A 12,960-nucleotide genomic window follows, 5' to 3' on the forward strand; every position below is an offset into this window, starting at 1 on the left:
CCACCTTGGCTCCACGGTGGCTCCACCATGTGCTCCAAAGTTGATCTAATCTGAAGCACTGCATAATATTTTCTAGATGTCTAAGCAATCTACAAAGCATTAATTTTACCAGTTTTTCATTTAATCGCCCATTAGTTTCTCCACCTTTACAAGAACATGCACTACAACAGTAGCAATAATGATGAAAGGCAACCCAATGTCTTTGAGGGTATTTGGGGTATTCTCCAAAACAAGCTTTTTGCTTGTCATTCTCATCCAGAATCATTATTATGGCTACCTTGGTGTATATTGAATAGTTACTCAGGACTTACCTCCCCACTATTAATTTAATAGTGTTTGTGCAGAGTCCGTTTAAAGCAAGAGCCAAGGACACAGCTAAAAGCAAACAAAAAAAACCATATAAAACCACAAGATATGCTTTAAATTTGCAATCAGTACTCAGAAATAGGCTGCTATAACATTTTCAGAAAACCTAACTGATAATTTGATGAAATATGAAATGTTTCCAGTGGCGTTTCCCCTAAAAGATCTTTCTATCCTATGATAGTGAATTCTTATCTCATGCCTTGGGAACACACAAATTCCTTCAGGATAAAGATGGATTCATATTCTATCCCATTACATCAACAACATATCAATAAACCATTCCTTCCTGCTCAATTTACTGCCAATGAGAAGGGTTATATAAACAGCTAACAAGGGTTGATATACTCCACATGAACTAGAACAAGTTTTTCCTCCTTTATTTGCAGTCTTGCAATGTGTTTTTCATCTTTTTTTGGAGGGGTGCTTTTTAGCTCTCCTTTTAACTTTTAATCTCTCTTTTAAGACAACTTTTCAATTGATTTTTTTTTTGTGCATTGTGTGCCTTTTGTTGAATGCTGACTCCTGGCAACTGCCTGGACAATCTGGACTCTGCAGTTTTCTTAGCAACGTTTTTGGAAGTGGCTTGCTATTTCTTAGGCTGAGAGCGAGCATGACTGTTCCAAGGACAACCAGCTTGGTTCATGGCAAAGATGGGACCAGAGCTTAGTGTCTTCCAGATTCTAGCCAGGCATCTTAAACCCTACACTAATTTAACTCTCTATGCCAGGGGTGTCCAAACTTGGGAACTTTAAGACTTGTGGACTTCAACTCCCAGAATTCCCCAGCCAGCAAGGAGGGAAGGAAGGAGGGAAGGAAGGAAGGAGAGAAGGAGAGAAGAAAGGAGGGAAGGAAGGAGGGAAGGAAGGAGAGAAGGAGAGAAGAAAGGAGGGAAGGAAGGAGGGAATGAAGGAGAGAAGAAAGGGGGGAAGGAAGGAGGGAAGGAAGGAGGGAAGGAGAGAAGGAGAGAAGAAAGGAGGGAGGGAAGGGGGAAGGAGGGAGGGAAAGAAGGAGAGAAGGAAGGAGAGAAGGAGAGAAGAAAGGAGGGAACGAAGGAGGGAAGGAAGGAAGAAGAAGTAGGATTGTTGTAAAATAAGATGGGTTTATGGGATGGTAAGAAAGTAATTTCAATTATATTGTCAATTGTAGGGGAGAAAAATTGTTACAAATACATATTATTATTTGTATGTAATGAGATCATATAATTGTGAATGTATATATGAGAAATAAAAATTTATTTTTTAAATAAATAAATACAAAGTACAAAAACAAAACAAAACAAAAATCTCAAAGTTCCCAAGTTTGGACACCCCTACTCTATTCAGATATAAGGACATGATTTCATCAGATGCAAAGAGCTTCTGGCTTTTCAAAAAAACAGTATACCAAAAATACCAATACAAAACCAGGAAATACTGCATCACTCAATAATTGCTCCAGATATTTCCAGAGGTCCAAGAAACACTGAAGTTCTTTCATCAATCGTTTTTTAAGACCATCATAAAATTTGTTGGCAATCCAAATAACCATATTTACCTGAAAGGAAGATGGGAGTTTCTCTTCTCAAAAAATAATTACCTTTGATATGGGAAATTTGAGTTTTAATCATTAAATAGAGGCAGACATTGTTGAAAGCAAGTGGGTAGATCAAAAGTGGAAGCCTGTAGCCATAATAAGAAGCTAGTGCCTAATAACAAGCTAGTTTCCTTCTGCCGAAGTGAGATTTAGAACTAAAAAAAATGAATGCTTTGAGCCACTGATTGAAAGGACTTCATGCAGTTTGCCCAGTCAGTAAAGGCAAAGCAATAGCTACTTCTCTCTTTTGTCTCATTGTAGACACACGCTTTTTAGAGTAGAGATTAATAAGAGACATTGAATTCTCCTAAACTGTTAAAAGATTTCATAATGATGAATAGGATCAGAAGTTCAAAGTACTCTTGCTAGGAGAATGGTTCCTGAACTCAGTAAAGGTAAAGGTTCCCCTCGCACATATGTGCTAGTCATTCCTGACTCTAGTGGGAGGTGGTCATCTCCGTTTCAAAGCCAAAGAGCCAGCGTGTCCAAAGATGCCTCCGTGCTCATGTGGCCGGCATGACTAAATGCTGAAGGTGCATGGAAACGCTGTTACCTTCCCACCAAAGGTGGTTCCTATTTTTCTACTTGTATTTTTACATGCTTTAGAACTGCTAGGTTGGCAGAATCTGGGACAAGTAACAGGAGCTCACTCCATTACATGGCACTAGGGATTCAAACTGCTGAACTGCCGACCTTCTGATCGACAAGCTCAGCATCTTAGCCACTGAGCCATTGCATCCCCCTCTGAACTCAATACGCCTACTTAATTATTACTATCTTTTTCTTCCCTACTGTGTTCCTTTCTCTCTCTCCTTTCCTTCTCGGTCTAGTTAATAGATAACTCAATTTATTTTTTTCTCAAGGGAGGGAGATCTTTAGTTGATTTGTATAGAACATATTTTTTGCATATTACTCTATCAATACATTGTGACAACTTTAGAAGAATCAATGCAAAAGAGAAGAACCCTAGTAGAGTGATGATGAATCTTTTCAGCATCAAATGTCCGAACTGGAACATGTGTGTGTACACGTGCCGGAGTGCCGGAACCAGCCAGCACCAGCCAGCTGGTTTTCGCACGCATCTGTGCATTCGCACTGGCCAGCTAATCTTTGGGTTTCCGGCAAGCATGAAGACCAGCTGGCCAGCATGCATCGGAAAGGTGGCAATGGTGCACGTCCCCATAGAGAGGGTTCTGTGTGCCACTTTGGGCATGCATGCCATAGCTTTGCCATCACGGCCCTAGTAACTGTAAAAATGAGGGGGAACTAAAGGCCATAAGAGATGATGATGTTGATAGCAATATTCTTCAATTATTTACCAATACAGATACCAAGCTTTTGAAAAGAAGTTTTTTTCATCTTCCAACATTTCTGGAAGAAAACAATTTCACAGAATTTAATATTATTCTTGGCATACCTAGCAAAGCTTCTTTAATTTCAGTCTTGTCTGTGCGTCGGATTATTTTCACCACAAAAATGACAGCCAGGGGTGTCAGGAATGAAATGGCCTACAACAGACAAACATATTAAATGTTACTGCTGTATCTCCCCATCAGAAATAGTAATATTTAGTGTGCTTCATTTAGATGGGATGATAGTAATAGTGTGCATCATTTAGATGGGGTGATCTTCTGTTATTATTGATAACAAAGCTGCAGGAACACAAGAACAACAACAAAAACAACAATAATAATACTATTATTATGAAAGGAGAGACTGAATTCTGAATCTTAACTGATACAAACAAAATAGAGCTGTAAACTTAACAATGATCAGCTTTCAAAATGAAAACCAAACTCTGAAGAGGAAGCAATACATTACAAAACATCAGGACAAAGATTTTCCAGAAATATTCATGGCTTTAGTATATCCTATATACAATTCAATTCGAATTCAATTCAAGCCTTTATTGTCAATGAACAACTTTTGTACAATGAGATTTGATGAACCTCCCTTGGTGCTGCTTCCCCAAAACACAAAATAAATCTCAATATATTTTGTACATGAAACATAGGTTTACGGAATGTTCTGATTTTTCAGAATCGAATTATTCTGTCCAATCCATTTTCTCGCCAGAAGGATTTACTTTCCAGAAAGTATACTTCACAATTCAGCCCCTTTAAATTTTAACAAGAATTCTATTGTGTGAGTTCTGCAGCTCATAATGTGCCTTATTTTCCCCTCCTCTATTTTTAAGACTGCTATTGTTCCTTTAAAATTCACAAAAGTGAATTTGTGAATTTTATTCACGAACGGTTCGTGATGGGGAACGTTTTCAGCATCGAGTGCCAAAAAGGTTGTGTGGAAACATTGCACACGCACGTATGTGCTCGTCAGGGCCACACTCTGGAAAAGCCAAACTTCTGGGTTTTAGCGCCCTTGTGTGTTAGTCTTCTGGGTTTGTGGCACGCATGCATGTGTGATGATCAGCTGCCCTTTGTGCCGAATACTGGTGTGCACATGCGTGCCCAACAATCAGCTGGCCAGCACGCATGTGCACACCAGTTTTCGGCACAAAGGGCAGCTGATCATCACACATGCATGCGTGCCACAAACCCGGAAGACAAACAGGCAAGGGCACGTGTGCTGGGCAACATGGCTTCATGTGCCACTTTGGGCACGCGTACCATAGGTTTGCCATCATGGGTCTAGGAGGTCCTCAAATATGTGCCCATTTTATCTGAGAGAAATATATCTGTACTTCAATCAGCCAAATTCTCCTGGATTCACGATATGGCTGGATGTGTAGTTCCCTGCTATTTGGCTTAATATTCACATTCAATAAACTCCAGGAGTCAAATATAGAAAGCTTTTAAAATAGCCAAGCAAGCAAACAAGAATAATGTTATGCTGGCATGAATGGTTTTATGAAGAAAACTACAGCTTTTCTATTAATACTTCATACACAATCTTCTACTTATTTAAAAATCTAAGTTCACATTGCCACCATCCTATTTTTTTTCATTTATCTTCTTGTAATCCCTTGCATTGAGGTGGAGTCCTGGCAACTGAATGGCGCTTGAGCATTAACTGGCTGGATGCCCTTCCTGATGCCTATGTGGAGTTCACAGTAAACAATTAATCATTGCATCCAGAGAGAGAGAAATATCTGCCGCTATCTAGAATTGAACTCAGAGCCTCCTGATTGTTTGGCGAGATATTTACCTCTAGGCCACCGTGACTCACTACCATAAATGATCACTGCAAAAGCTAATCATGTAATAATATACACCCAATAATCATAAAATAGAGTATTAGGAAAGATATTATTCACTATATAGAGGAACATTCTGCATATAATGCCATATTTCCTTTTCAATTTTAATTTCATTTTTTTCATTTTCATTTGTTTAGCGCCATTCCATTTTCACAATCTTTTCTCCGAACCCCAAGAGTTTTGTATGCACCTATTTTCTTGCATATTTACCCTAATAAACTGTATTGTATATATTTTGCATAGTTTTTTCTTCTACATGATCCTATTTTTAAAAAAAAAGAGAAATATATAAAAATAAGAAAATATGTAATATTCCATTGTAGATTTCTCTGCTTTAGTGTATAGGTTTGGGATATGTAAGCAAGGGAAGTTTATATAAATTTCAAGCTTCCATCTTTAAGAATGAATAATGCTACAAAATGATTAAGATGTGGGCATTTCTAGTTCTCTGGGTTGATAGTGCCTGTATGTATACCATCTTTTATTAAGAAAATATTTCAATAACTAGGATTAGCATAAAAATAAATTAATCCACAGAAGTGAGGGAATAGATTGTGATCCAAACAGACAAGCATTATCCCGGATACCTCAAGGGCTGAGAAAATCTCAGTTTCTTATTAAAGTCCAGAGAACATATTAAAAAGCTATTCTTGAAATATAGGGGATGTTTGATTTAATGTGACATGAAGGCATACATCTGATTCAGAATCCTATAGTGCCACATGTATGGTTCCACCACAAAACCGCGAAGCCCTTATCCGCGCCGACATAAGTGCGGAGGGCAAATCCGCGCCGTCCGAAGTGCTAAGGAAAAAGGCAACCCTACCGCGATGACATAACCGCGGAGGGCAAATCCACACCTTCCGAAGCACTCAGCACCCTAAACCTAACCCTAAACCTAACCCTAAACCTAACCCTAACCTAAACCTAACCCTAAACCTAACCCTAAAGCAAACTCCTAAACCTAATCCTAACCCTTACCTTAATATAAATCGGCTTTCTGCCGCTGTGCTGTTGTCGTCACGGTGATGACGTCGCGGCTTTAGCGACGCGGTTTTATCACCGCTATTTTGACGAGCGCGGTTTTGTCGTGCCACACACATGTATATGTATGTGTTTGAATCCGCAGCAAAAAATGTAGGCTTCAAATCACAAAGTTCACTTCATAAACGGAAACCGTGAAAATGTTGACTGAAAAATGAAAACATTGAACGAAGCCTTAGTAAATTGTCATATACTAAAGCTTGGCACAAAGTCTTCTTGTTCATATCTGTGGACAGATTTTCTGTCAAAGTGAGTCACTTATAACAAACCGAAATGGAAAATAGTTTTACAAAACAATCATACGCTATGTTTTTAACCAAGGATTTTTGCTTGTTTTGTTTTTTAATTAAGGTATTATGGTTTCTAATTAAAGTGTTTGCCTGAATTAGCCCTGTTCCTGTTCCAGCTTACAACAGCAACCAGGCCACAGGCTCATTTACAATCGAAAGGTCAGGTAAAATGGAAACACGTGGGGCTTTGTGTGCCGTGAAATATGCCGTTCTCCACAGATTCTCCCACCAGCTTCATAAGCTTCATTAGTGCTGGAATACTGACACCATTCATCATTTCAATTTGCTGGTGCTGCTTTGAAAGAAAGGACTGTCTCAGAGGTGCAGCAGGATCAAGCTACGAATTGCATAGCCAACTTCAAAAGGCCAGTTAGGCTTAATCTGGTTGAACAATACTTATGTTACAAAAAGGGGGGGGGGAACAGGGTACAAGGTTTCCTTTCTTTGGAAAGCCTCCCCCTTTTGCTCTGCTAGACATAAACAACATTATCATTCCGGAGTAAACTATGTGCAACTTCAGTATCATGCTTCACCTGATTCTGGATATCTACACATAACACAAGGACCCACACAGATAGAGAAGTACATGCAGATACTGTGTTCCACATGTATCCAATTGAATCAGTTTTAAAATGTGCCTGTGTGCAGTATATCCAATGCATCTGTGAATCAATCAATCAATGAATACCAGTGTTTCCTAAATGAATCATATTTATTAAACTCTGCTCCATGGGAAGGAAAGTAAAATATATTCCCACTATGTATTTCCAGGTATGTTAAAACAGGATTCATAACCACATCATACCATGCATTGTTAATCTTATAATTGCATTTTTGTTAATGATTTTGAAACAGCAGGATAGTATAGGATAGAGGGGGGTGGGAAGGGATAGGATAGGATAGAATAGAAGTTGGAAGAGACCTTGGAGGTCTTCTAGTCCAACCTCCTGCCTAAGCAACCAAGCCCCTATACCATTTCAGACAAATGGTAATCCAATCTGTTCTTAAAAACTTCCAGTGTTAGAGCATTCACAATCTCTGGAGGCAAATTGTTCTACTGATTAATTGTTCTGTCAAGAAATGTCTCCTTTTTTGCTTTCTTCAGGTGCTTTAGAGAATAGCTTGACTCTCCCTTCTTTGTGGCAACCCCTGAGATATTGGAACATTACTATCATCTCACCCTTAGTCCTTCTTTTCAATAAACTAGACTTACCGAAGTCCAGCAACCGTTCTTGATATGTTTTAGCCTGCAGTCCCCTAATCATCTTTTCTCATGCAGTATATTAACTACTCAACCGAATGCTAATGATGTATGACTAGGTATTTAAATACAGCAAGTCCTCAATTTATGACCACAATTGAGCCCAACATTTATGTTGTTAAGTGAGAAATATGCTAAGTGAGTTTTACAACTTTTCTTGCCACATTTCTTAAGTGAATCACCGCAGTTGTTAAATTAGTAACATGGTTGTTAAGTGAACCTGGTTTCCGCATTTGACTTTTGCCTGTCAGAAGGTTACAAAAGGAGATCCCATGACACCGGGCAGGGCCGGATTTTCCTATAGGCTAGCTAAGCTTCAGCCTAGGGCCTCAAGAGCAAGAGGGGCCTACATTCAAATTGTTAGCAAAATTAAAATTACACTATTCTAAAAACAGTGAACACTAAAACACTGAACCGAAAATAAGGAGAAATTCTATGCATATGACTAATAAACAAACATAAAAATGTATTGGTTAAGATCGTTTCAGCGCCGCAGCAGTTGGGGAGCCCGCCCACGTTCCCGGCACTGGCGGTCGGGCGAGAGGCGCAGCCGCTCCCAGTAGCCGCCCCATCGATGCGGAGCCCACTCGTGGCCAGGCAGGTGAGGGCGAGGGGGCTGGGCCTGGCAGCTGAGCACAGGCGGCTGGCCTCGCTGCCTTTGCCACAGAGCAGAGCCACCCTCCGTCGGGAGGCCAGCTATATATATTGATATATATTGATATATATCACAGTAATGATGTATTTTATTGTCTCTCGTGTAATTTACAAACTTAAAAATGGGAGGTGAAAGGGCCTCATAAGTGGAATAGCCTAGGGCCTCTTTTCATCTAAATCCGGCCCGAATATTGCAATTGTCCGAATGTGAAACAGTTGTCAAACATCTGAATGTAAATCAGACCATGGAGATGCTACAACAGTCATAAGTGTGAAAAATAATGATAAGTCATTTTTTAAATTGTCATTGTAACAGCCACTAAGGGAACTGTTGTAAGTCGAGGACTACCTGTATATAATATTTATTTAATCATTCATTTTTTTTCTATTTTGCATGCAATTATTCTACTAGGAAGCAGTCTAGAGGAACAATCTAACAAAAGCTAATTTTGATAATTTTGATGGATTATGGGAAGGGTTTCTCAATTACCTTTTCAAGGGCATGCAATTTTTCAACAGACCTGTAGTTACAGCTTTCAGTTTAAAAAAGACAATAAAAAGAAAGCTAAACAGGCCTGTCAGTTTGTTTTAAGGAACACTCAAAGATTTATTCTTTACTGGCTACAATTATCTTATTCAAAATAATCCCATTTGTTGCCATGTCTCCTATGGAGAAGGAAGAGAGATAAAAATCATTCAGGTGAATTCTTATAAATTGAATTAGTTTGAATTACTGAAATATAAAAATATTTGCATGACACCATATTTGCCTTTTCATAAAAGTGTAAAACTCTATGTAACTTTTCATGGCATAATACTCTTAAGGAATGTTATTTATGCAGACTAGTTAGACATGTATAAAAATGTTTATTGTAAGAAATATGTATTAAAAATGTATATGAACTTTCACAAGTATTTTCCTTACTTTTTGTTTAACTTTTTTATATTTATTGCAAATGCTCCAAAATTTGCAATACGTACGTGGTGAATATAACAGAACTATTAGAAAAGCAAAGCAAATTTCTAAAACTGGACACTACTGCTGCCAGCTATGAGTTATTTATTTTGTATTTATTTCTTCATTTAATATATAGATTACCCAAGACTCTCAAAAATTCTGGCTTGCTTACAATTAAATTAAAAGTAAACAATCAAAACATTAAAAAACAAAACAATTACAAAGACAGAGGAGAAGGGAAGGGAAGGCGATGGAGGGGAAGTCCAAGCTGAAGTTAGGAACTCACACTTACGTAGTAAGTACTACATTTGTAAGTATAGCTAGAAAGTTTATATTAACCAAGAACAATGGCAGACATATTTTTACAAAATTACTCTTCCAGACACTGCAAGAATAGAAAAGAAGCCATCTTTTGGTCTCCTTTGTATAACATCTTGATTAGATGTTAAATCAATCTGGGCTTAAAGTTAAAGTTTAAAGTTTTGACAATGAACTCCATGTCCCTGGAGATTTATATTCTCTTCTTAACAGTTTTTTCACTGCTGCTAATATTGTTGTTGTAGTTATATTTTTGACAATAGGCAGGCAGATATTCTGACAGTTCAACATGAGGGAAGAAACAATTCATTAATTGCTGTAGTAAAAATACCATGTTTATGAAATTGTGGCCAAGGTACTACCACCATATTATATTAATGTAACAAGAGAGAGGGCACTGTCTTTCAACACAACATACAACAAACGTTTGTGTATACAATTATTTGTCCTAAAAGCCAAGAACATTGTTTACTCTCACCCAGTTGCCTCTTGAAAAGACACTAAGTTTCACAAATCATCCCAAAAAGGCATTTCAGAATTGTTCTTTCTTTGCTGTAAGAAATCCACTGACAAATCACATTTAATAGTTATGCTGAAAAATACTGTCTTTCACTTACGATATATTTCAGCTTTGACAGCATATTTCATGCCAGTCATAGTTTTTTTTACTGAACTGTGGCTGTTTTGTTTTTTTATTATTATTTTTCTAAAAATGAGTGGATAACTAGACTTACCTTGTTATCAAATGAAGGAAAGTTTCCTCCTTTGAAATATGAATAACATGTAGATAATAAAGTTTACCTTTTGTTTAAAAGCAATAGTTTGTATTGGAATGGTGCACCTAAGTTGCTCTATTCTTCTCTAAACTGTTTTGGTGAAAATCACAGGTTTTCAGTGTATATTGAAAGATGAAGAGTCAAGAATCCTTCTCAAATAACTATTTTGTACAATTACAGGATATAAGAACCAAAACTATCCAGATTTCCTTTCTTTTTTCCTTTCTTCTTTCTTTTTCTTTCTTTCTTTTTTCTTTCTTTCTATCTTTCTTTCCATGTATCCATTTACCCACCCACACATCCATCCACCCATCCACCCAATTTCATGGCATTTGTAGCATTATCTATGCCCCAGAAATGTTAGAAATATAAAAGGAACCACTTGAAATGAATGAGGTGGCGCAGTGGTTAAATGCAGCACTGCAGGCTACTTCAGCTGACTGCAGTTCAGCAGTTCGGCTGTTCAAATCCCACCAGGCTCAGGGTTGACTCAGCCTTCCATCCTTCCGAGGTGGGTAAAATGAGGACCCGGATTGTTGTTGGGGGCGATATGCTGACTCTGGAAACCGCTTAGAGAGGGCTGAAAGCCCTATGAAGCGGTATATAAGTCTAACTATTGCTATTGCTAAATGACATTTTGCTGAACAAAAAAAAAAAAAAACCTCCAAAAGTTTGCATATCTGTTCAAAGTATCTACTAAAATGATTAGGAACCAACTGATACTAAACGTAGAGAGGTCCTTACACTCCTTATTCAGCCAACCTGACTATTGTGCCAAGGCAGGCATAATTGAGTTCCCAGCATCATCATTTATCCTGAGTGACTGTAATACTGTTTTGCTATCAGGTCCAAGAGAAGCCAGACACAGCATCATGGCATGGATTCCGTGAAAAGCCCTCTGGCACAGTTTGCTATGAGATTTATACAGGCTGCCTTGTGAACCGGGAAAAGAACCAAGATTTAGACTATATCGATCATTAACTGCTGTGCAGGTGCCTTTCTAAGCATATGTGATCGTGATGAGGAGGGAAAGATCAGCTATAACAGAGGGTTAGCAATAGTAATAGCAGTTCGACTTATATACCGCTTCATAGGGCTTTCAGCCCTCTCTAAGCGGTTGACAGAGTCAGCATATCGCCCCCAACAGTCTGGATCCTCATTTCACCCACCTCGGAAGGATGGAAGGCTGAGTCAACCTTTGAGCCGGTGAGATTTGAATCGCCGAACTGCAGTTAGCAGTCAACTCAAGTGGCCTGCAGTACTGCACTCTAACCACTGCTCCACCTCAGCTCTAAAACCAGTACTGCACTCTAACCACTGCGCCACCTCGGTTAAAAAAAAAGTTGGGTAGCAAGCAGTAGTGGCCTCTAAAATCTCAATTTGATTTTACCTCAGAATTCTTTATGAACCATGATACCGCCAGCAATTTATAAAAAGCGAACATAATTGCGATGAGGCTGCTTAGCTAGCCGTCATCATCTTTCATACCATAAGCAAACAAATTATTTTGCAGTGTTAAATTTACTACACGCTCTTAGGAATTGCATTAATGCATCTCCCCCGCTTATCAGTCTGTTGTTTTAAAAACATACTTTTCTACTTTACATTCGCTAACAGCCATAAAATGAGTTCTCAGTCCACCACTGAATGATCGTTAAATTCTAGTACTTACAAACATGAGACGAGTAGGTATGTTGTCGGATTCTACCAGTGGATTTTTATACAGCCAGATCTCTTCTGGCTGAATAATTCTCTGGAATGGATCCAAAAACTCTGTGAAACTAAACAAACAAATAAGAAAAAAGTTTTTACCACGTATTGCAATGAATTTCAAAACACTCAAAAGCATTTCAAAATGAGATGTTGTCAAAACTGTTGAAGTTAAACCAAAGGAATTGTTAATTTTGCCACGTGTAATCAAATAGATGCATAGAAAGGTTTGCTTGTTTTCCTTGCTCTCTTTCTCTATTTTGGGGGCCCAGAGTGAATTACGTGTGTGTGTGTGTGTGTGTGTGTGTGTGTGTGTGCGCGCGCGCGCACCTGTGTGTGGGCCTGTGTGTGTGTATATATCAAATCAACCCAACAAACTGACATGACATCCTTCACCATAATTGTTAGACAACTTTTATTTTCATCACTACTGCCCAAAATTTCATCTTTGAAAGCTGAGTATTAATTAACATTTCAATATTTCAGAACCAAAATACATGATTTATTTTTTACAATGTGAGTTGCAGTGAATAGGTCTAGAAAAGCAGTCCCAAACTTTGGCTTTGCGAACCAGTGCCATCAGGCAGAAAGGATGTTTCACACACATAGCAATAGCAATAGCAGTTAGACTTATATACCGCTTCATAGGGCTTTCAGCCCTCTCTAAGCGGTTTACAGAGTCAGCATATTGCCCCCAACAATCCGGGTCCTCATTTTACCCACCTTGGAAGGATGGAAGGCTGAGTCAACCTTGAGCCGGTGAGATTTGAACCGCCGAACTGCAGAACTGCAGT

General features: G+C 38.5%; 1 protein-coding gene across 1 annotated transcript in view; it reads right to left on the minus strand.

The window, feature by feature from the left end:
* Positions 1 to 12,305, minus strand: part of PLPP4 (phospholipid phosphatase 4) — an 86,641-nt gene extending 74,336 nt beyond the window's left edge. The window contains exons 1-3 of the mRNA XM_032225600.1: positions 12,129 to 12,305; positions 3,356 to 3,446; positions 312 to 375 (exon numbers count right to left, since the gene is read on the minus strand). Coding sequence (XP_032081491.1) covers positions 312 to 375; positions 3,356 to 3,446; positions 12,129 to 12,305 — 332 coding nt within the window. The remainder of the gene's footprint in view (positions 1 to 311; positions 376 to 3,355; positions 3,447 to 12,128) is intronic.
* Positions 12,306 to 12,960: the final 655 nt, after the last annotated feature.

The sequence above is a fragment of the Thamnophis elegans genome, chromosome 10 (assembly GCF_009769535.1).
Source record: "Thamnophis elegans isolate rThaEle1 chromosome 10, rThaEle1.pri, whole genome shotgun sequence".
Taxonomy (NCBI): Eukaryota; Metazoa; Chordata; class Lepidosauria; order Squamata; family Colubridae; genus Thamnophis; species Thamnophis elegans.